Source organism: Scyliorhinus torazame, chromosome 2 (genome assembly GCF_047496885.1).
Source record: "Scyliorhinus torazame isolate Kashiwa2021f chromosome 2, sScyTor2.1, whole genome shotgun sequence".
In the NCBI taxonomy this organism is placed as follows: Eukaryota; Metazoa; Chordata; class Chondrichthyes; order Carcharhiniformes; family Scyliorhinidae; genus Scyliorhinus; species Scyliorhinus torazame.
In genome coordinates, this window is record NC_092708.1 from 398,430,640 (window position 1) to 398,453,811 (window position 23,172).

The window sequence follows — 23,172 nt, forward strand, 5'->3', positions numbered from 1 at the left end:
GAATGCACCGCCTGGTTTAGGTAGTGAGTGGTTATGATTTAGAATGCACCGCCTGGTTTAGATAGTGAGTGGTTATGATTTAGAATGCACCGCCTGGTTTAGATAGTGAGTGGTTATGATTTGGAATGCACCGCCTGGTTTAGGTAGTGAGAGGTTATGATTTGGAATGCACCGCCTGGTTTAGATAGTGAGTGGTTATGATTTGGAATGTACCGCCTGGTTTAGGTAGTGAGTGGTTATGATTTGGAATGCACCGTTTGGTTTAGGTAGCGAGTGGTTATGATTTGAAATGCACCGTCTGGTTTAGGTAGTGAGTGGTTATTATTTAGACTACACCGTCTGGTTCAGGTAGTGAGTGGCTATGATTTGGAATGCACCGCCTGGTTTAGGTAGTGAGTGGCTATGATTTGGAATGCACCGCCTGGTTTAGGTAGTGAGTGGCTATGATTTGGAATGCACCGCCTGGTTTAGGTAGTGAGTGGCTATGATTTGGAATGCACCGTCTGGTTTAGGTAGTGAGTGGCTATGATTTGAAATGCACCGTCTGGTTTAGGTAGTGAGTGGTTATTATTTAGACTACACCGTCTGGTTTAGGTAGTGAGTGGCTATGATTTGGAATGCACCGCCTGGTTTAGGTAGTGAGTGGCTATGATTTGGAATGCACGTTTGGTTTAGGTAGTGAGTGGCTATGATTTGGAATGCACCACCTGGTTTAGGTAGTGAGTGGCTATGATTTGGAATGCACCGTCTGGTTTAGGTAGTGAGTGGCTATGATTTGGAATGCACGTTTGGTTTAGGTAGTGAGTGGCTATGATTTGGAATGCACCGTCTGGTTTAGGTAGTGAGTGGCTATGATTTGGAATGCACCATCTGGTTTAGGTAGCGAGTGGTTATGATTTGGAATGCACCGCCTGGTTTAGGTAGTGAGTGGCTATGATTTGGAATGCACCGTCTGGTTTAGGTAGTGAGTGGCTATGATTTGGAATGCACCGCCTGGTTTAGGTAGTGAGTGGCTATGATTTGGAATGCACGTTTGGTTTAGGTAGTGAGTGGCTATGATTTGGAATGCACCGCCTGGTTTAGGTAGTGAGTGGCTATGATTTGGAATGCACCGTCTGGTTTAGGTAGTGAGTGGCTATGATTTGGAATGCACCGTCAGGTTTGGATAGTGAGTGGCTATGATTTGGAATGCACCGTCTGGTTTAGGTAGTGAGTGGCTATGATTTGGAATGCATCGTCTGGTTTAGGTAGTGAGTGGCTATGATTTGGAATGCACCATCTGGTTTAGGTAGCGAGTGGTTATGATTTGGAATGCACCGTCTGGTTTAGAGAGCGAGTGGCTATGATTTGGAATGCACCATCTGGTTTAGGTTGTGAGTGGCTATGATTTGGAATGCACCGTCTGGTTTAGATAGTGAGTGGCTATGATTTGGAATGCACCATCTGGTTTAGGTTGTGAGTGGCTATGATTTGGAATGCACCGTCTGGTTTAGGTAGTGAGTGGCTATGATTTGGAATGCACCGTCTGGTTTAGGTTGTGAGTGGCTATGATTTGGAATGCACCATCTGGTTTAGGTAGTGAGTGGCTATGATTTGGAATGCACCATCTGGTTTAGGTAGTGAGTGGCTATGATTTGGAATGCACCATCTGGTTTAGGTAGTGAGTGGTTATGATTTGGAATGCACCGTCTGGTTTAGGTAGTGAGTGGCTATGATTTGGAATGCACCATCTGGTTTAGGTAGTGAGTGGCTATGATTTGGAATGCACCATCTGGTTTAGGTAGTGAGTGGCTATGATTTGGAATGCACCATCTGGTTTAGGTAGTGAGTGGCGATGATTTGGAATGCACCATCTGGTTTAGGTAGTGAGTGGCTATGATTTGGAATGCACCATCTGGTTTAGATAGTGAGTGGTTATGATTTAGAATGCACCGCCTGGTTTAGATAGTGAGTGGTTATGATTTAGAATGCACCGCCTGGTTTAGGTAGTGAGTGGTTATGATTTAGAATGCACCGCCTGGTTTAGATAGTGAGTGGTTATGATTTAGAATGCACCGCCTGGTTTAGATAGTGAGTGGTTATGATTTGGAATGCACCGCCTGGTTTAGGTAGTGAGAGGTTATGATTTGGAATGCACCGCCTGGTTTAGATAGTGAGTGGTTATGATTTGGAATGTACCGCCTGGTTTAGGTAGTGAGTGGTTATGATTTGGAATGCACCGTTTGGTTTAGGTAGCGAGTGGTTATGATTTGAAATGCACCGTCTGGTTTAGGTAGTGAGTGGTTATTATTTAGACTACACCGTCTGGTTCAGGTAGTGAGTGGCTATGATTTGGAATGCACCGCCTGGTTTAGGTAGTGAGTGGCTATGATTTGGAATGCACCGCCTGGTTTAGGTAGTGAGTGGCTATGATTTGGAATGCACCGCCTGGTTTAGGTAGTGAGTGGCTATGATTTGGAATGCACCGTCTGGTTTAGGTAGTGAGTGGCTATGATTTGAAATGCACCGTCTGGTTTAGGTAGTGAGTGGTTATTATTTAGACTACACCGTCTGGTTTAGGTAGTGAGTGGCTATGATTTGGAATGCACCGCCTGGTTTAGGTAGTGAGTGGCTATGATTTGGAATGCACGTTTGGTTTAGGTAGTGAGTGGCTATGATTTGGAATGCACCACCTGGTTTAGGTAGTGAGTGGCTATGATTTGGAATGCACCGTCTGGTTTAGGTAGTGAGTGGCTATGATTTGGAATGCACGTTTGGTTTAGGTAGTGAGTGGCTATGATTTGGAATGCACCGTCTGGTTTAGGTAGTGAGTGGCTATGATTTGGAATGCACCATCTGGTTTAGGTAGCGAGTGGTTATGATTTGGAATGCACCGCCTGGTTTAGGTAGTGAGTGGCTATGATTTGGAATGCACCGTCTGGTTTAGGTAGTGAGTGGCTATGATTTGGAATGCACCGCCTGGTTTAGGTAGTGAGTGGCTATGATTTGGAATGCACGTTTGGTTTAGGTAGTGAGTGGCTATGATTTGGAATGCACCGCCTGGTTTAGGTAGTGAGTGGCTATGATTTGGAATGCACCGTCTGGTTTAGGTAGTGAGTGGCTATGATTTGGAATGCACCGTCAGGTTTGGATAGTGAGTGGCTATGATTTGGAATGCACCGTCTGGTTTAGGTAGTGAGTGGCTATGATTTGGAATGCATCGTCTGGTTTAGGTAGTGAGTGGCTATGATTTGGAATGCACCATCTGGTTTAGGTAGCGAGTGGTTATGATTTGGAATGCACCGTCTGGTTTAGAGAGCGAGTGGCTATGATTTGGAATGCACCATCTGGTTTAGGTTGTGAGTGGCTATGATTTGGAATGCACCGTCTGGTTTAGATAGTGAGTGGCTATGATTTGGAATGCACCATCTGGTTTAGGTTGTGAGTGGCTATGATTTGGAATGCACCGTCTGGTTTAGGTAGTGAGTGGCTATGATTTGGAATGCACCGTCTGGTTTAGGTAGTGAGTGGCTATGATTTGGAATGCACCATCTGGTTTAGGTAGTGAGTGGCTATGATTTGGAATGCACCATCTGGTTTAGGTAGTGAGTGGCTATGATTTGGAATGCACCATCTGGTTTAGGTAGTGAGTGGTTATGATTTGGAATGCACCGTCTGGTTTAGGTAGTGAGTGGCTATGATTTGGAATGCACCATCTGGTTTAGGTAGTGAGTGGCTATGATTTGGAATGCACCATCTGGTTTAGGTAGTGAGTGGCTATGATTTGGAATGCACCATCTGGTTTAGGTAGTGAGTGGCGATGATTTGGAATGCACCATCTGGTTTAGGTAGTGAGTGGCTATGATTTGGAATGCACCATCTGGTTTAGGTAGTGAGTGGTTATGATTTGGAATGCACCATCTGGTTTAGGTTGTGAGTGGCTATGATTTGGAATGCACCGTCTGGTTTAGGTAGTGAGTGGTTATGATTTGGAATGCACCATCTGGTTTAGGTAGTGAGTGGCTATGATTTGGAATGCACCATCTGGTTTAGATAGTGAGTGGCTATGATTTGGAATGCACCATCTGGTTTAGGTAGTGAGTGGCTATGATTTGGAATGCACCGTCTGGTTTAGATAGTGAGTGGCTATGATTTGGAATGCACCATCTGGTTTAGGTTGTGAGTGGCTATGATTTGGAATGCACCGTCTGGTTTAGATAGTGAGTGGCTATGATTTGGAATGCACCATCTGGTTTAGGTTGTGAGTGGCTATGATTTGGAATGCACCATCTGGTTTAGGTTGTGAGTGGCTATGATTTGGAATGCACCGTCTGGTTTAGATAGTGAGTGGCTATGATTTGGAATGCACCATCTGGTTTAGGTTGTGAGTGGCTATGATTTGGAATGCACCGTCTGGTTTAGATAGTGAGTGGCTATGATTTGGAATGCACCATCTGGTTTAGGTTGTGAGTGGCTATGATTTGGAATGCACCATCTGGTTTAGGTTGTGAGTGGCTATGATTTGGAATGCACCATTTGGTTTAGGTAGTGAGTGGCTATGATTTGGAATGCACCATCTGGTTTAGGTAGTGAGTGGCTATGATTTGGAATGCACCATCTGGTTTAGGTTGTGAGTGGCTATGATTTGGAATGCACCATCTGGTTTAGGTTGTGAGTGGCTATGATTTGGAATGCACCATCTGGTTTAGGTAGTGAGTGGCTATGATTTGGAATGCACCGTCTGGTTTAGGTAGTGAGTGGCTATGATTTGGAATGCACCGTCTGGTTTAGGTAGCGAGTGGTTATGATTTGGAATGCACCCTGTGGTTTAGATAGTGAGTGGTTATGATTTGGAATGCACCGTCTGGTTTAGGTAGTGAGTGGCTATGATTTGGAATGCACCGTCTGGTTTAGATAGCGAGTGGTTATGATTTGGAATGCACCATCTGGTTTAGGTAGTGAGTGGCTATGATTTGGAATGCACCATCTGGTTTAGGTTGTGAGTGGCTATGATTTGGAATGCACCGTCTGGTTTAGATAGTGAGTGGCTATGATTTGGAATGCACCGCCTGGTTTAGGTAGTGAGTGGCTATGATTTGGAATGCACCGTCTGGTTTAGGTAGTGAGTGGCTATGATTTGGAATTCATCGTCTGGTTTAGGTAGTAAGTAGCAATGATTTGGAATGCACCGTCTGGTTTAGGTAGTGAGTGGCTATGATTTGGGATGCACCGTCTGGTTTAGGTAGTGAGTGGCAATGATTTGGAATGCACCGTCTGGTTTAAGTAGTAAGTAGCAATGATTTGGAATGCACCGTCTGGTTTAGGTAGTGAGTGGCTATGATTTGGAATGCACCGTCTGGTTTAGGTAGTGAGTGGCTATGATTTGGAATGCATCGTCTGGTTTAGGTAGTAAGTAGCAATGATTTGGAATGCACCGTCTGGTTTAGGTAGTGAGTGGCTATGATTTGGGATGCACCGTCTGGTTTAGGTAGTGAGTGGCAATGATTTGGAATGCACGTTTGGTTTAGGTAGTGAGTGGCTATGATTTGGAATGCACCATCTGGTTTAGGTAGTGAGTGGCTATGATTTGGAATGCACCATCTGGTTTAGGTAGCGAGTGGTTATGATTTGGAATGCACCGCCTGGTTTAGGTAGTGAGTGGCTATGATTTGGAATGCACCGTCTGGTTTAGGTAGTGAGTGGCTATGATTTGGAATGCACCGCCTGGTTTAGATAGTGAGTGGTTATGATTTGGAATGCACCGTCTGGTTTAGGTAGCGAGTGGCTATGATTTGGAATGCATCGTCTGGTTTAGGTAGTAAGTAGCAATGATTTGGAATGCACCGTCTGGTTTAGGTAGTGAGTGGCTATGATTTGGAATGCACCGTCTGGTTTAGGTAGTGAGTGGCTATGATTTGGAATGCATCGTCTGGTTTAGGTAGTAAGTAGCAATGATTTGGAATGCACCGTCTGGTTTAGGTAGTGAGTGGCTATGATTTGGGATGCACCGTCTGGTTTAGGTAGTGAGTGGCAATGATTTGGAATGCACGTTTGGTTTAGGTAGTGAGTGGCTATGATTTGGAATGCACCATCTGGTTTAGGTAGTGAGTGGCTATGATTTGGAATGCACCATCTGGTTTAGGTAGCGAGTGGTTATGATTTGGAATGCACCGCCTGGTTTAGGTAGTGAGTGGCTATGATTTGGAATGCACCGTCTGGTTTAGGTAGTGAGTGGCTATGATTTGGAATGCACCGCCTGGTTTAGGTAGTGAGTGGCTATGATTTGGAATGCACGTTTGGTTTAGGTAGTGAGTGGCTATGATTTGGAATGCACCGTCAGGTTTGGATAGTGAGTGGCTATGATTTGGAATGCACCATCTGGTTTAGGTAGCGAGTGGTTAAGATTTGGAATGCACCGTCTGGTTTAGGTAGTGAGTGGCTATGATTTGGAATGCACCGTCTGGTTTAGGTAGTGAGTGGCTATGATTTGGAATGCACCGTCAGGTTTGGATAGTGAGTGGCTATGATTTGGAATGCACCATCTGGTTTAGGTAGCGAGTGGTTATGATTTGGAATGCACCGTCTGGTTTAGGTAGTGAGTGGCTATGATTTGGAATGCACCATCTGGTTTAGGTAGCGAGTGGTTATGATTTGGAATGCACCATCTGGTTTAGGTAGTGAGTGGCTATGATTTGGAATGCACCGTCTGGTTTAGGTAGTGAGTGGCTATGATTTGGAATGCACCGTCTGGTTTAGGTAGTGAGTGGCTATGATTTGGAATGCACCGTCAGGTTTGGATAGTGAGTGGCTATGATTTGGAATGCACCATCTGGTTTAGGTAGCGAGTGGTTATGATTTGGAATGCACCGTCTGGTTTAGGTTGTGAGTGGCTATGATTTGGAATGCACCATCTGGTTTAGGTTGTGAGTGGCTATGATTTGGAATGCACCATCTGGTTTAGGTAGTGAGTGGCTATGATTTGGAATGCATCGTCTGGTTTAGGTAGTGAGTGGCTATGATTTGGAATGCACCGTCTGGTTTAGATAGTGAGTGGCTATGATTTGGAATGCACCATCTGGTTTAGGTTGTGAGTGGCTATGATTTGGAATGCACCGTCTGGTTTAGGTAGTGAGTGGCTATGATTTGGAATGCACCGTCTGGTTTAGATAGTGAGTGGCAATGATTTGGAATGCACCATCTGGTTTAGGTTGTGAGTGGCTATGATTTGGAATGCACCGTCTGATTTAGGTAGTGAGTGCCTATGATTTGGGATGCACCGTCTGGTTTAGGTAGTGAGTGGCTATGATTTGGAATGCACGTTTGGTTTAGGTAGTGAGTGGCTATGATTTGGAATGCACCATCTGGTTTAGGTAGTGAGTGGCTATGATTTGGAATGCACCATCTGGTTTAGGTAGCGAGTGGTTATGATTTGGAATGCACCGCCTGGTTTAGGTAGTGAGTGGCTATGATTTGGAATGCACCGTCTGGTTTAGATAGTGAGTGGTTATGATTTGGAATGCACCGCCTGGTTTAGGTAGTGAGTGGTTATGATTTGGAATGCACCGCCTGGTTTAGATAGTGAGTGGTTATGATTTGGAATGCACCGCCTGGTTTAGGTAGTGAGTGGTTATGATTTGGAATGCACCGTTTGGTTTAGGTAGCGAGTGGTTATGATTTGAAATGCACCGTCTGGTTTAGGTAGTGAGTGGTTATTATTTAGACTACACCGTCTGGTTCAGGTAGTGAGTGGCTATGATTTGGAATGCACCGCCTGGTTTAGGTAGTGAGTGGCTATGATTTGGAATGCACCGCCTGGTTTAGGTAGTGAGTGGCTATGATTTGGAATGCACCGCCTGGTTTAGGTAGTGAGTGGCTATGATTTGGAATGCACCGTCTGGTTTAGGTAGTGAGTGGCTATGATTTGAAATGCACCGTCTGGTTTAGGTAGTGAGTGGTTATTATTTAGACTACACCGTCTGGTTTAGGTAGTGAGTGGCTATGATTTGGAATGCACCGCCTGGTTTAGGTAGTGAGTGGCTATGATTTGGAATGCACGTTTGGTTTAGGTAGTGAGTGGCTATGATTTGGAATGCACCGCCTGGTTTAGGTTGTGAGTGGCTATGATTTGGAATGCACCGTCTGGTTTAGGTAGTGAGTGGCTATGATTTGGAATGCACCGTCTGTTTAGGTAGTGAGTGGCTATGATTTGGAATGCACCGTCTGGTTTAGGTAGTGAGTGGCTATGATTTGGAATGCACGTTTGGTTTAGGTAGTGAGTGGCTATGATTTGGAATGCACCGTCTGGTTTAGGTAGTGAGTGGCTATGATTTGGAATGCACCATCTGGTTTAGGTAGCGAGTGGTTATGATTTGGAATGCACCGCCTGGTTTAGGTAGTGAGTGGCTATGATTTGGAATGCACCGTCTGGTTTAGGTAGTGAGTGGCTATGATTTGGAATGCACCGCCTGGTTTAGGTAGTGAGTGGCTATGATTTGGAATGCACGTTTGGTTTAGGTAGTGAGTGGCTATGATTTGGAATGCACCGCCTGGTTTAGGTAGTGAGTGGCTATGATTTGGAATGCACCGTCTGGTTTAGGTAGTGAGTGGCTATGATTTGGAATGCACCGTCAGGTTTGGATAGTGAGTGGCTATGATTTGGAATGCACCATCTGGTTTAGGTAGTGAGTGGTTATGATTTGGAATGCACCGTCTGGTTTAGAGAGCGAGTGGCTATGATTTGGAATGCACCATCTGGTTTAGGTTGTGAGTGGCTATGATTTGGAATGCACCGTCTGGTTTAGGTAGTGAGTGGCTATGATTTGGAATGCACCGTCTGGTTTAGGTAGTGAGTGGTTATGATTTGGAATGCACCATCTGGTTTAGGTAGTGAGTGGTTATGATTTGGAATGCACCGTCTGGTTTAGGTAGTGAGTGGCTATGATTTGGAATGCACCATCTGGTTTAGGTAGTGAGTGGCTATGATTTGGAATGCACCATCTGGTTTAGGTAGTGAGTGGCTATGATTTGGAATGCACCATCTGGTTTAGGTAGTGAGTGGCTATGATTTGGAATGCACCATCTGGTTTAGGTAGTGAGTGGCTATGATTTGGAATGCACCATCTGGTTTAGGTAGTGAGTGGTTATGATTTGGAATGCACCATCTGGTTTAGGTTGTGAGTGGCTATGATTTGGAATGCACCATCTGGTTTAGATAGTGAGTGGCTATGATTTGGAATGCACCATCTGGTTTAGGTTGTGAGTGGCTATGATTTGGAATGCACCGTCTGGTTTAGATAGTGAGTGGCTATGATTTGGAATGCACCATCTGGTTTAGGTTGTGAGTGGCTATGATTTGGAATGCACCATCTGGTTTAGGTTGTGAGTGGCTATGATTTGGAATGCACCGTCTGGTTTAGGTTGTGAGTGGCTATGATTTGGAATGCACCATCTGGTTTAGGTAGCGAGTGGTTATGATTTGGAATGCACCGTCTGGTTTAGGTAGTGAGTGGCTATGATTTGGAATGCACCGTCTGGTTTAGGTTGTGAGTGGCTATGATTTGGAATGCACCATCTGGTTTAGGTAGTGTGTGGTTATGATTTGGAATGCACCGTCTGGTTTAGATAGTGAGTGGCTATGATTTGGAATGCACCATCTGGTTTAGGTTGTGAGTGGCTATGATTTGGAATGCACCGTCAGGTTTGGATAGTGAGTGGCTATGATTTGGAATGCACCATCTGGTTTAGGTAGCGAGTGGTTATGATTTGGAATGCACCGTCTGGTTTAGAGAGCGAGTGGCTATGATTTGGAATTTACCATCTGGTTTAGGTTGTGAGTGGCTATGATTTGGAATGCACCGTCTGGTTTAGATAGTGAGTGGCTATGATTTGGAATGCACCGTCTGGTTTAGAGAGCGAGTGGCTATGATTTGGAATTTACCATCTGGTTTAGGTTGTGAGTGGCTATGATTTGGAATGCACCATCTGGTTTAGGTAGTGAGTGGCTATGATTTGGAATGCACCATCTGGTTTCGGTTGTGAGTGGCTATGATTTGGAATGCACCGTCTGGTTTTGGTAGTGAGTGGCTATGATTTGGAATGCACCGTCTGGTTTAGGTAGTGAGTGGCTATGATTTGGAATGCACCATCTGGTTTAGGTAGTGAGTGGCTATGATTTGGAATGCACCATCTGGTTTAGGTAGTGAGTGGCTATGATTTGGAATGCACCATCTGGTTTAGGTAGTGAGTGGTTATGATTTGGAATGCACCGTCTGGTTTAGGTAGTGAGTGGCTATGATTTGGAATGCACCATCTGGTTTAGGTAGTGAGTGGCTATGATTTGGAATGCACCATCTGGTTTAGGTAGTGAGTGGCTATGATTTGGAATGCACCATATGGTTTAGGTAGTGAGTGGCTATGATTTGGAATGCACCATCTGGTTTAGGTAGTGAGTGGCTATGATTTGGAATGCACCATCTGGTTTAGGTAGTGAGTGGTTATGATTTGGAATGCACCATCTGGTTTAGGTTGTGAGTGGCTATGATTTGGAATGCACCATCTGGTTTAGATAGTGAGTGGCTATGATTTGGAATGCACCATCTGGTTTAGGTTGTGAGTGGCTATGATTTGGAATGCACCGTCTGGTTTAGATAGTGAGTGGCTATGATTTGGAATGCACCATCTGGTTTAGGTTGTGAGTGGCTATGATTTGGAATGCACCATCTGGTTTAGGTTGTGAGTGGCTATGATTTGGAATGCACCGTCTGGTTTAGATAGTGAGTGGCTATGATTTGGAATGCACCATCTGGTTTAGGTTGTGAGTGGCTATGATTTGGAATGCACCATTTGGTTTAGGTTGTGAGTGGCTATGATTTGGAATGCACCGTCTGGTTTAGATAGTGAGTGGCTATGATTTGGAATGCACCATCTGGTTTAGGTTGTGAGTGGCTATGATTTGGAATGCACCGTCTGGTTTAGATAGTGAGTGGCTATGATTTGGAATGCACCGCCTGGTTTAGGTAGTGAGTGGCTATGATTTGGAATGCACCGTCTGGTTTAGGTAGTGAGTGGCTATGATTTGGAATTCACCGTCAGGTTTGGATAGTGAGTGGCTATGATTTGGAATGCACCATCTGGTTTAGGTAGCGAGTGGTTATGATTTGGAATGCACAGTCTGGTTTAGGTAGTGAGTGGCTATGATTTGGAATGCACCATCTGGTTTAGGTTGTGAGTGGCTATGATTTGGAATGCACCGTCTGGTTTAGATAGTGAGTGGCTATGATTTGGAATGCACCATCTGGTTTAGGTAGCGAGTGGTTATGATTTGGAATGCACCGTCTGGTTTAGAGAGCGAGTGGCTATGATTTGGAATGCACATCTGGTTTAGGTTGTGAGTGGCTATGATTTGGAATGCACCGTCTGGTTTAGGTAGTGAGTGGCTATGATTTGGAATGCACCATCTGGTTTAGGTTGTGAGTGGCTATGATTTGGAATGCACCGCCTGGTTTAGGTTGTGAGTGGCTATGATTTGGAATGCACCATCTGGTTTAGGTTGTGAGTGGCTATGATTTGGAATGCACCGTCTGGTTTAGGTAGTGAGTGGCTATGATTTGGAATGCACCGTCTGGTTTAGGTAGTGAGTGGCTATGATTTGGAATGCACCATCTGGTTTAGGTAGTGAGTGGCTATGATTTGGAATGCACCATCTGGTTTAGGTAGTGAGTGGCTATGATTTGGAATGCACCATCTGGTTTAGGTAGTGAGTGGTTATGATTTGGAATGCACCGTCTGGTTTAGGTAGTGAGTGGCTATGATTTGGAATGCACCATCTGGTTTAGGTAGTGAGTGGCTATGATTTGGAATGCACCATCTGGTTTAGGTAGTGAGTGGCTATGATTTGGAATGCACCATCTGGTTTAGGTAGTGAGTGGCTATGATTTGGAATGCACCATCTGGTTTAGGTAGTGAGTGGCTATGATTTGGAATGCACCATCTGGTTTAGGTAGTGAGTGGTTATGATTTGGAATGCACCATCTGGTTTAGGTTGTGAGTGGCTATGATTTGGAATGCACCATCTGGTTTAGATAGTGAGTGGCTATGATTTGGAATGCACCATCTGGTTTAGGTTGTGAGTGGCTATGATTTGGAATGCACCGTCTGGTTTAGATAGTGAGTGGCTATGATTTGGAATGCACCATCTGGTTTAGGTTGTGAGTGGCTATGATTTGGAATGCACCATCTGGTTTAGGTTGTGTGTGGCTATGATTTGGAATGCACCATCTGGTTTAGGTTGTGAGTGGCTATGATTTGGAATGCACCATCTGGTTTAGGTTGTGAGTGGCTATGATTTGGAATGCACCGTCTGGTTTAGATAGTGAGTGGCTATGATTTGGAATGCACCATCTGGTTTAGGTAGCGAGTGGTTATGATTTGGAATGCACCGTCTGGTTTAGAGAGCGAGTGGCTATGATTTGGAATGCACATCTGGTTTAGGTTGTGAGTGGCTATGATTTGGAATGCACCGTCTGGTTTAGGTAGTGAGTGGCTATGATTTGGAATGCACCATCTGGTTTAGGTTGTGAGTGGCTATGATTTGGAATGCACCGCCTGGTTTAGGTTGTGAGTGGCTATGATTTGGAATGCACCATCTGGTTTAGGTTGTGAGTGGCTATGATTTGGAATGCACCGTCTGGTTTAGGTAGTGAGTGGCTATGATTTGGAATGCACCGTCTGGTTTAGGTAGTGAGTGGCTATGATTTGGAATGCACCATCTGGTTTAGGTAGTGAGTGGCTATGATTTGGAATGCACCATCTGGTTTAGGTAGTGAGTGGCTATGATTTGGAATGCACCATCTGGTTTAGGTAGTGAGTGGTTATGATTTGGAATGCACCGTCTGGTTTAGGTAGTGAGTGGCTATGATTTGGAATGCACCATCTGGTTTAGGTAGTGAGTGGCTATGATTTGGAATGCACCATCTGGTTTAGGTAGTGAGTGGCTATGATTTGGAATGCACCATCTGGTTTAGGTAGTGAGTGGCTATGATTTGGAATGCACCATCTGGTTTAGGTAGTGAGTGGCTATGATTTGGAATGCACCATCTGGTTTAGGTTGTGAGTGGCTATGATTTGGAATGCACCATCTGGTTTAGATAGTGAGTGGCTATGATTTGGAATGCACCATCTGGTTTAGGTTGTGAGTGGCTATGATTTGGAATGCACCGTCTGGTTTAGATAGTGAGTGGCTATGATTTGGAATGCACCATCTGGTTTAGGTTGTGAGTGGCTATGATTTGGAATGCACCATCTGGTTTAGGTTGTGTGTGGCTATGATTTGGAATGCACCATCTGGTTTAGGTTGTGAGTGGCTATGATTTGGAATGCACCATCTGGTTTAGGTTGTGAGTGGCTATGATTTGGAATGCACCATCTGGTTTAGGTTGTGAGTGGCTATGATTTGGAATGCACCATCTGGTTTAGATAGTGAGTGGCTATGATTTGGAATGCACCATCTGGTTTAGGTAGTGAGTGGCTATGATTTGGAATGCACCGTCTGGTTTAGGTAGTGAGTGGCTATGATTTGGAATGCACCATCTGGTTTAGGTTGTGAGTGGCTATGATTTGGAATGCACCATCTGGTTTAGGTTGTGAGTGGCTATGATTTGGAATGCACCATCTGGTTTAGGTTGTGAGTGGCTATGATTTGGAATGCACCATCTGGTTTAGGTTGTGAGTGGCTATGATTTGGAATGCACCATCTGGTTTAGATAGTGAGTGGCTATGATTTGGAATGCACCATCTGGTTTAGGTAGTGAGTGGCTATGATTTGGAATGCACCGTCTGGTTTAGGTAGTGAGTGGCTATGATTTGGAATGCACCGTCTGGTTTAGGTAGCGAGTGGTTATGATTTGGAATGCACCCTGTGGTTTAGATAGTGAGTGGTTATGATTTGGAATGCACCGTCTGGTTTAGGTAGTGAGTGGCTATGATTTGGAATGCACCGTCTGGTTTAGATAGCGAGTGGCTATGATTTGGAATGCACCGTCTGGTTTAGATAGTGAGTGGCTATGATTTGGAATGCACCGTCTGGTTTAGGTAGTGAGTGGCTATGATTTGGAATGCATCGTCTGGTTTAGGTAGTAAGTAGCAATGATTTGGAATGCACCGTCTGGTTTAGGTAGTGAGTGGCTATGATTTGGGATGCACCGTCTGGTTTAGGTAGTGAGTGGCTATGATTTGGAATGCACGTTTGGTTTAGGTAGTGAGTGGCTATGATTTGGAATGCACCATCTGGTTTAGGTAGTGAGTGGCTATGATTTGGAATGCACCATCTGGTTTAGGTAGCGAGTGGTTATGATTTGGAATGCACCATCTGGTTTAGGTAGTGAGTGGTTATGATTTGGAATGCACCATCTGGTTTAGGTTGTGAGTGGTTATGATTTGGAATGCACCATCTGGTTTAGGTAGTGAGTGGCTATGATTTGGAATGCACCGTCTGGTTTAGGTAGTGAGTGGCTATGATTTGGAATGCACCGTCTGGTTTAGGTAGTGAGTGGCTATGATTTGGAATGCACCATCTGGTTTAGGTAGCGAGTGGTTATGATTTGGAATGCACCGCCTGGTTTAGGTAGTGAGTGGCTATGATTTGGAATGCACCGTCTGGTTTAGGTAGTGAGTGGCTATGATTTGGAATGCACCGCCTGGTTTAGGTAGTGAGTGGCTATGATTTGGAATGCACGTTTGGTTTAGGTAGTGAGTGGCTATGATTTGGAATGCACCGTCAGGTTTGGATAGTGAGTGGCTATGATTTGGAATGAACCATCTGGTTTAGGTAGCGAGTGGTTAAGATTTGGAATGCACCGTCTGGTTTAGGTAGTGAGTGGTTATGATTTGGAATGCACCGTCTGGTTTAGGTAGTGAGTGGCTATGATTTGGAATGCACCGTCAGGTTTGGATAGTGAGAGGCTATGATTTGGAATGCACCATCTGGTTTAGGTAGCGAGTGGTTATGATTTGGAATGCACCGTCTGGTTTAGGTAGTGAGTGGCTATGATTTGGAATGCACCATCTGGTTTAGGTAGCGAGTGGTTATGATTTGGAATGCACCATCTGGTTTAGGTAGTGAGTGGCTATGATTTGGAATGCACCGTCTGGTTTAGGTAGTGAGTGGCTATGATTTGGAATGCACCGTCTGGTTTAGGTAGTGAGTGGCTATGATTTGGAATGCACCGTCAGGTTTGGATAGTGAGTGGCTATGATTTGGAATGCACCATCTGGTTTAGGTAGCGAGTGGTTATGATTTGGAATGCACCGTCTGGTTTAGGTTGTGAGTGGCTATGATTTGGAATGCACCATCTGGTTTAGGTTGTGAGTGGCTATGATTTGGAATGCACCATCTGGTTTAGGTAGTGAGTGGCTATGATTTGGAATGCATCGTCTGGTTTAGGTAGTGAGTGGCTATGATTTGGAATGCACCGTCTGGTTTAGATAGTGAGTGGCTATGATTTGGAATGCACCATCTGGTTTAGGTTGTGAGTGGCTATGATTTGGAATGCACCGTCTGGTTTAGGTAGTGAGTGGCTATGATTTGGAATGCACCGTCTGGTTTAGGTAGCGAGTGGTTATGATTTGGAATGCACCGTCTGGTTTAGAGAGCGAGTGGCTATGATTTGGGATGCACCGTCTGGTTTAGGTAGTGAGTGGCTATGATTTGGAATGCACCGTCTGGTTTAGATAGTGAGTGGCTATGATTTGGAATGCACCATCTGGTTTAGGTTGTGAGTGGCTATGATTTGGAATGCACCGTCTGGTTTAGGTAGTGAGTGGCTATGATTTGGAATGCACCGTCTGGTTTAGATAGTGAGTGGCTATGATTTGGAATGCACCGTCTGGTTTAGGTAGTGAGTGGCTATGATTTGGAATGCACCATCTGGTTTAGGTTGTGAGTGGCTATGATTTGGAATGCACCATCTGGTTTAGGTAGTGAGTGGCTATGATTTGGAATGCATCGTCTGGTTTAGGTAGTGAATGGTTATGATTTGGAATGCACCCTCTGGTTTAGGTAGCGAGTGGTTATGATTTGGAATGCACCGTCTGGTTTAGTTAGTGAGTAGTTATTATTTAGACGTCACCGTCTGGTTTAGGTAGTGAGTGGCTATGATTTGGAATGCACTGTCTGGTTTAGGTAGTGAGTGGCTATGATTTGGAATGCACTGTCTGGTTTAGGTAGTGAGTGGTTATGATTTGGAATGCACCCTCTGGTTTAGGTAGCGAGTGGTTAAGATTTGGAATGCACCGTCTGGTTTAGGTAGTGAGTGGTTATGATTTGGGATGCACCGTCTGGTTTAGGTAGTAAGTAGCAATGAATTGGAATGTATCGTCTGGTTTAGGTAGTGAGTGGTTATGATTTGGAATGCACCATCTGGTTTAGGTAGTGAGTGGTTATGATTTGGAATGCACCGTCTGGTTTAGGTAGTGAGTGGCTATGATTTGGAATGCACCGTCTGGTTTAGGTAGTGAGTGGCTATGATTTGGAATGCACCATCTGGTTTAGGTAGTGAGCGGCTATGATTTGGAATGCACCATCTGGTTTAGGTAGCGAGTGTTTAAGATTTGGAATGCACCGTCTGGTTTAGGTAGTGAGTGGTTATGATTTGGAATGCACCGTCTGGTTTAGGTAGCGAGTGGTTAAGATTTGGAATGCACCGTCTGGTTTAGGTAGTGAGTGGCTATGATTTGGAATGCACTGTCTGGTTTAGGTAGTGAGTGGCTATGATTTGGAATGCACTGTCTGGTTTAGGTAGCGAGTGTTTAAGATTTGGAATGCACCGTCTGGTTTAGGTAGTGAGTGGTTATGATTTGGAATGCACCGTCTGGTTTAGGTAGTGAGTGGCTATGATTTGGAATGCACTGTCTGGTTTAGGTAGTGAGTGGCTATGATTTGGAATGCACTGTCTGGTTTAGGTAGCGAGTGTTTAAGATTTGGAATGCACCGTCTGGTTTAGGTAGTGAGTGGTTATGATTTGGAATGCACCGCCTGGTTTAGGTAGCGAGTGTTTAAGATTTGGAATGCACCGTCTGGTTTAGGTAGTGAGTGGTTATGATTTGGAATGCACCGTCTGGTTTAGGTAGCGAGTGGTTAAGATTTGGAATGCACCGTCTGGTTTAGGTAGTGAGTGGTTATGATTTGGAATGCACCATCTGGTTTAGGTAGTGAGTGGCTATGATTTGGAATGCACTGTCTGGTTTAGGTAGCGAGTTGCTATGATTTGGAATGCACCGTCTGGTTTAGGTAGTGAGTGGTTATGATTTGGAATGCACTGTCTGGTTTAGGTAGCGAGTTGCTATGATTTGGAATGCACCGTCTGGTTTAGGTAGTGAGTGGTTATGATTTGGAATGCACCGTCTGGTTTAGGTAGCGAGTGGTTATGATTTGGAATGCACCGTTTGGTTTAGGTAGTGAGTGGTTATAATTTGGAATGCATCGTCTGGTTTAGGTAGTAAGTAGCAATGATTTGGAATGCACCGTCTGGTTTAGGTAGTGAGTGGTTATGATTTGGAATGCACCGTCTGGTTTAGGTAGTGAGTGGCTATGATTTGGAATGCACCGTCTGGTTTGGATAGTGAGTGGCTATGATTTGGAATGCACCATCTGGTTTAGGTAGTGAGTGGTTATGATTAGGAATGCACGTCTGGTTTAGGTAGTGAGTGGTTATAATTTGGGATGCACCGTCTGGTTTAGGTAGTAAGTAGCAATGATTTGTAATGCACCGTCTGGTTTAGGTAGTGAGTGGTTATGATTTGGAATGCACCGTTTGGTTTAGGTAGTAAGTGGTTATGATTTGGAATGCACCGCCTGGTTTAGGTAGTGAGTGGCTATGATTTGGAATGCACCGTCTGGTTTAGGTAGTAAGTAGCAATGATTTGGAATGCACCGTCTGGTTTAGGTAGCGAGTGGCTATGATTTGGAATGCATCGTCTGGTTTAGGTAGTAAGTAGCAATGATTTGGAATGCACCGTCTGGTTTAGGTAGTGAGTGGCTATGATTTGGGATGCACCGTCTGGTTTAGGTAGTGAGTGGCTATGATTTGGAATGCACCATCTGGTTTAGGTAGCGAGTGGCTATGATTTGGAATGCACCGTCTGGTTTAGGTTGTGAGTGGCTATGATTTGGAATGCACCGTCTGGTTTAGGTAGTGAGTGGCTATGATTTGGAATGCATCGTCTGGTTTAGGTAGTGAGTGGCTATGATTTGGAATGCACCGTCTGGTTTAGGTAGTGAGTGGCTATGATTTGGAATGCACCATCTGGTTTAGGTAGCGAGTGGTTATGATTTGGAATGCACCGTCTGGTTTAGGTAGTGAGTGGCTATGATTTGGAATGCACCGTCTGGTTTAGGTAGTGAGTAGCTATGATTTGGAATGCACCGTCTGGTTTAGGTAGTGAGTGGCTATGATTTGTAATGCACCGTTTGGTTTAGGTAGTGGGTGGTTTTGATTTGGAATGCACCGTCTGGTTTAGGTAGTGAGTGGTTATGATTTGGAATGCACCGTTTGGTTTAGGTAGCGAGTGGCTATGATTTGGGATGCACCGTCTGGTTTAGGTAGTGAGTGGCTATGATTTGGAATGCACCATCTGGTTTAGGTAGCGAGTGGCTATGATTTGGGATGCACCGTCTGGTTTAGGTAGTGAGTGGCTATGATTTGGAATGCACCATCTGGTTTAGGTAGCGAGTGGCTATGATTTGGAATGCACCATCTGGTTTAGGTAGTGAGTGGCTATGATTTGGAATGCACCATCTGGTTTAGGTAGCGAGTGGTTATGATTTGGAATGCACCGTCTGGTTTAGGTAGTGAGTGGTTATGATTTGGAATGCACCGTCTGGTTTAGGTAGCGAGTGGCTATGATTTGGAATGCATCGTCTGGTTTAGGTAGTGAGTGGCTATGATTTGGAATGCACCATCTGGTTTAGGTAGCGAGTGGTTATGATTTGGAATGCACCGTCTGGTTTAGGTAGTGAGTGGCTATGATTTGGAATGCACCGCCTGGTTTAGGTAGCGAGTGGCTACGATTTGGAATACACCGTCTGGGTGACACACATTAAGTCATAACTTTCAAAAGGGAATTGAATAAGTACTCGAAAAAGAAAATGTTGCAGATCTATGGAGAAAGAGTAGGTAGTTGGGACTAATTGATGTCTTATCAATGTGCTAACACAGGCGTGATGGGCGAATGGCCTCTGTGTTGTATGATCCTCTGATTCTAAAGTTTCAGTAATTTTGCCTGCATCCAAACCTCTGCTGCCTGTGTCCTTACGCACACTTAGTCCCATTTACCAACCTCCCTTTGTTTGCTGACCTTTAATGATCCACCTCCACTAACCAAGACGAGATTCTTACAAATTGCATTTGATTTTTAAAATGTTAATCCGCAGATTCTTTAATCCTCCTTTGCTACCTTCCTCCCTGGCATTGATTTATGCAGTACCAGCTGAGGATTCTGAATTCTCCCTCTGTGATTCCAAACAGGCGCCGGAATGTGGCGACTAGGGGATTTTCACAGTGACTTCATTGCAGTCTTAGTGTAAGCCTACTTATGACAATAAAGATTATTTATTTATTGGTCATTTTAGAACAATTGAACATGGTTAGGAAACATCTCAATTTAAAAATTCTCATCCTTGTTTTCCAATCCTTCCCCGTCCATCTCTGCAATCTCCTCCCCTCACCGAGATCCCTGTGCTCTCTAATTCCGGTCTCTTGATTTTATTCGTTCCACCATTGGCCGTGTCCTGAGCTGCCTGGGTCCCAAGCTCTGGAATCCCTTTCCCAAACCTCTCCATCTCTCCACTCTGCTTCTGTAAGATGCTCTTTATAATCTGCCTCTTTCGCCAAGCGTTTGGCCACCTGCCCTAATATTAGCTGATGTGGCTCTGTGATAAATTTTGCTCAATAATATTCCTGCGTCACACCTTGCGATGTTTAATTAGGTTAAAGAGACTCTGTCAATACAAGTTGCTGTTGTTGGTTCAATAATCTAAAATCTGACAAATAATATTGAACTCTGAAAAGTAAAAACCCCTCTGAGATCAGCCCTTCTTTTCACCTCTACAACTATTCTGTCCTCCCTTGTAGCTGTGGTTCTCGTCCCCCGATGATTAGATGGAGGATAAGCATTTTTTCCAACAATTCACCATCAGTCCCAGGAAACCATTTCAAATTTCAGGTTAGCATCATGGTATGAAGAGAGGTAGACAGGTAGAGGTTGTGTGACCAGCCGTGTGTCCAAGGGTTGTCCATGTCTCTCTACTAACCTTTGCTGTACTCCAGGAAGAGTGGCGTCACTTAACCCGCTTTCTCGGGCTCTGGTTTGGATTTGCTGCAGGTCGCTGATGAGAAGGCTTTGCCTGGTGCAGAATGCTTTCTGTAATTCTTCCCGTGCCACGCTCTCCTGCCTTACCAGTCCCAGCCCAACACCGCCCGCTTGGCAGCCCAGCGCCAGAGCAAGATCTCGGCAGCAGATCCTTTTCCCTGAAACTCCGTCCTTCAGGTAAATCTGGGCCGCAGTCAATGATTTATCCAAGTCCAGTGCGGTGCCCCACAGGAGCCTGCTCTCCTTTTCCTTCTCCAGCCTCGCTGCAGCAGCCTGCACAGCTCCCTCCAAGGCACGATCCCCCTGTTCCTCCATCCCTCGCATTAACCGCAGGAATCGATCGAGAGCTCGGAGGGCCTGCTCGGCAGCCTGGACCTGCAGTCCGATCTCCTGGCATCGCCGAGTGTGACCCAGGGCGACGGCGCACACTGCATCATGATCCCATGGATCCAATGCGACACCGATCTCGCTCTCTCTAATCCGGAGTTGTTGGCAGGTTTCAATCTGGGAATTAACCTGACTTTGAAGATTCTGGTGAATAAATAGATTTTGAAGAATCACTCAGAATGAAAACTGCACCATGAGCTGGCTCGGAATCAGCTGGCAGCTGGAATCAATTGTACGGCGGGTAAATTAAATTTGGACACAGATCAGTCATGATGTAATCGTAAAACATGGAGGGGGAGTGGGGGCGAGGGGGAGTGGGGGCGAGGGGGAGTGGGGGCGAGGGGGAGTGGGGGCGAGGGGGAGTGGGGAGGAGGGGGAGTGGGGAGGAGGGGGAGTGGGGGCGAGGGGGAGTGGGGGCGAGGGGGAGTGGGGGCGAGGGGGAGTGGGGCGAGGGGGAGTGGGGGCGAGGGCGAGTGGGGAGGAGGGGGAGTGGGGGCGAGGGGGAGTGGGGGCGAGGGGGAGTGGGAGGAGGGGGAGTGGGGGCGAGGGGGAGTGGGGGCGAGGGGAAGTGGGGGCGAGGGGGAGTGGGGCGAGGGGGAGTGGGGGCGAGGGGGAGTGGGGAGGAGGGGGAGTGGGGGCGAGGGGGAGTGGGGGCGAGGGGGAGTGGGGGCGAGGGGGAGTGGGGGCGAGGGGGAGTGGGGGCGAGGGGGAGTGGGGAGGAGGGGGAGTGGGGGCGAGGGGGAGTGGGGGCGAGGGGGAGTGGGGAGGAGGGGGAGTGGGGAGGAGGGGGAGTGGGGAGGAGGGGGAGTGGGGAGGAGGGGGAGTGGGGAGGAGGGAGAGTGGGGAGGAGGGGGATTGGGGGGGAGGGGGAGTGGGGGTGAGGGGGAGTGTGGAGGAGGGGGAGTGGGGAGGAGGAGAAGTGGGGAGGAGGGGGAGCGAGGAGGAGGGGGAGCGGGGAGGAGTGGGAGTGGGGGCGAGGGGGAGTGGGAAGGAGGGGGAGTGGGGAGGAGGGGGAGGGGGAGTGGGGAGGAGGTGGAGTGGGAGGAGGGGGAGTGGGGAGGAGGGGAAGTGGGGAGGAGGGGAAGTGGGGAGGAGGGGGAGTGGGGAGGAGGGGGAGTGGGAAGGAGGGGGAGTGGGGAGGAGGGGTAGGGGGAGTGGGGAGCAGTGGGGAGGAGGGAGAGTGGGATGGAGGGGGAAGTGGGGAGGAGGGAGAGTGGGATGGAGGGGGAGTGGGGAGGAGGGGGAGTGGGGGAGAAGGGGGAGTGGGGAGGCGGGCAGTGGGGAGGAGGGAGAGTGGGGCGGAGGGGGGGTGGGGAGGAGGGGGAGTGGGGAGGAGGGGGGAGTGGGGAGAGTGGTAATCACCACTGTTGTACATATTAGAAGATGTGTGGTAAAACCCTGTACTACAGGTACGGGGGTAGTCCCTGCCTGCTGGCTCCGCCCAGTAGGCGGAGTATAAATATGTGTGCTCCTCGTACAGCAGCCATTTCGCCAGCTGCTGTAGGAGGCCACACATCTTAGTGTAATAAAGACTCAGTTGTATTCAACTCTCGTCTCTGTGCAAATGAGTGTGCATCAGGGAGGAGGGTGAGTGGGGAGAGGGGTGGGGAGGGGGAGAGGGGTGGGGAGAGGGGGGTGGGGGAGAGGGGTGGGGAGAGGGGGGTGGGGGAGGGGGAGAGGGGTGGAGAGGGGGGTGGGGGGAGGGACAGTGGGGGGGTGGGGGGAGGGAGAGTGGGGGGGGTGGGGGAGGGGGGTGGGGGGGTGGTGGGGGGGTGGGGGGGGAGAGTGGGGAGGGAGAGTGGGGGAGGGAGAGTGGGGGGAGGGGGAGTGGGGAGGGGGGAGGGAGAGTGGGGGGAGGGGGAGGGGTGTGCGGGGGTGGGGGAGGGTGTGTGGGGAGGGGGAGTGGGAGGAAGGGAGAGTGGGGGAGGGGGTGTGGGGGAGGGGGAGTGGGGGGAGGGAGAGTGGGGGAGGGGGAGGGGGTGTGCGGGGGTGGGGGAGGGGGAGGGGGAGTGGGGGGAGGGTGTGTGGGGGAGGGTGTGTGGGGGAGGGGGTGAGCGGGGGGTGGGGGAGGGGGAGTGGGGGGAGGGTGTGTGGGGGAGGGTGTGTGGGGGAGGGTGTGTGGGGGAGGGGGAGGGGGAGTGGGGGAGGGGGAGTGGGGGGAGGGAGAGTGGGGAGGGGGAGTGGGGGTAGGGTGTGTGGGGGAGGGTGTGTGGGGGAGGGAGAGGGGGAGTGGGGGAGGGAGAGTGGGGGAGGGGGAGGGGGTGTGCGGGGGAGTGGGGGAGGGGGAGTGGGGGGAGGGTGTGTGGGGAGGGGGGAGGGAGTGTGCGGGGGGTGGGGGAGGGGGAGTGGGGGGAGGGTGTGTGGGGGAGGGTGTGTGGGGGAGGGTGTGTGGGGAGGGGGAGTGGGGGAGGGGGGAGGGGGTGTGCGCCCCCTCCTTTGCCC

The 23,172-nt window shown here is 47.5% G+C and overlaps 1 protein-coding gene across 2 annotated transcripts in view; it reads right to left on the reverse strand.

Moving 5' to 3' along the window:
• The window catches only part of LOC140406132 (uncharacterized), a 430,113-nt gene that overhangs the window by 249,758 nt on the left and 157,183 nt on the right, over positions 1-23,172 (reverse strand). For both annotated transcript variants that reach the window (XM_072494284.1, XM_072494278.1), the window contains exon 16: positions 20,285-20,874. In XM_072494284.1, the coding sequence (XP_072350385.1) occupies positions 20,285-20,874 (590 nt within the window). The remainder of the gene's footprint in view (positions 1-20,284; positions 20,875-23,172) is intronic.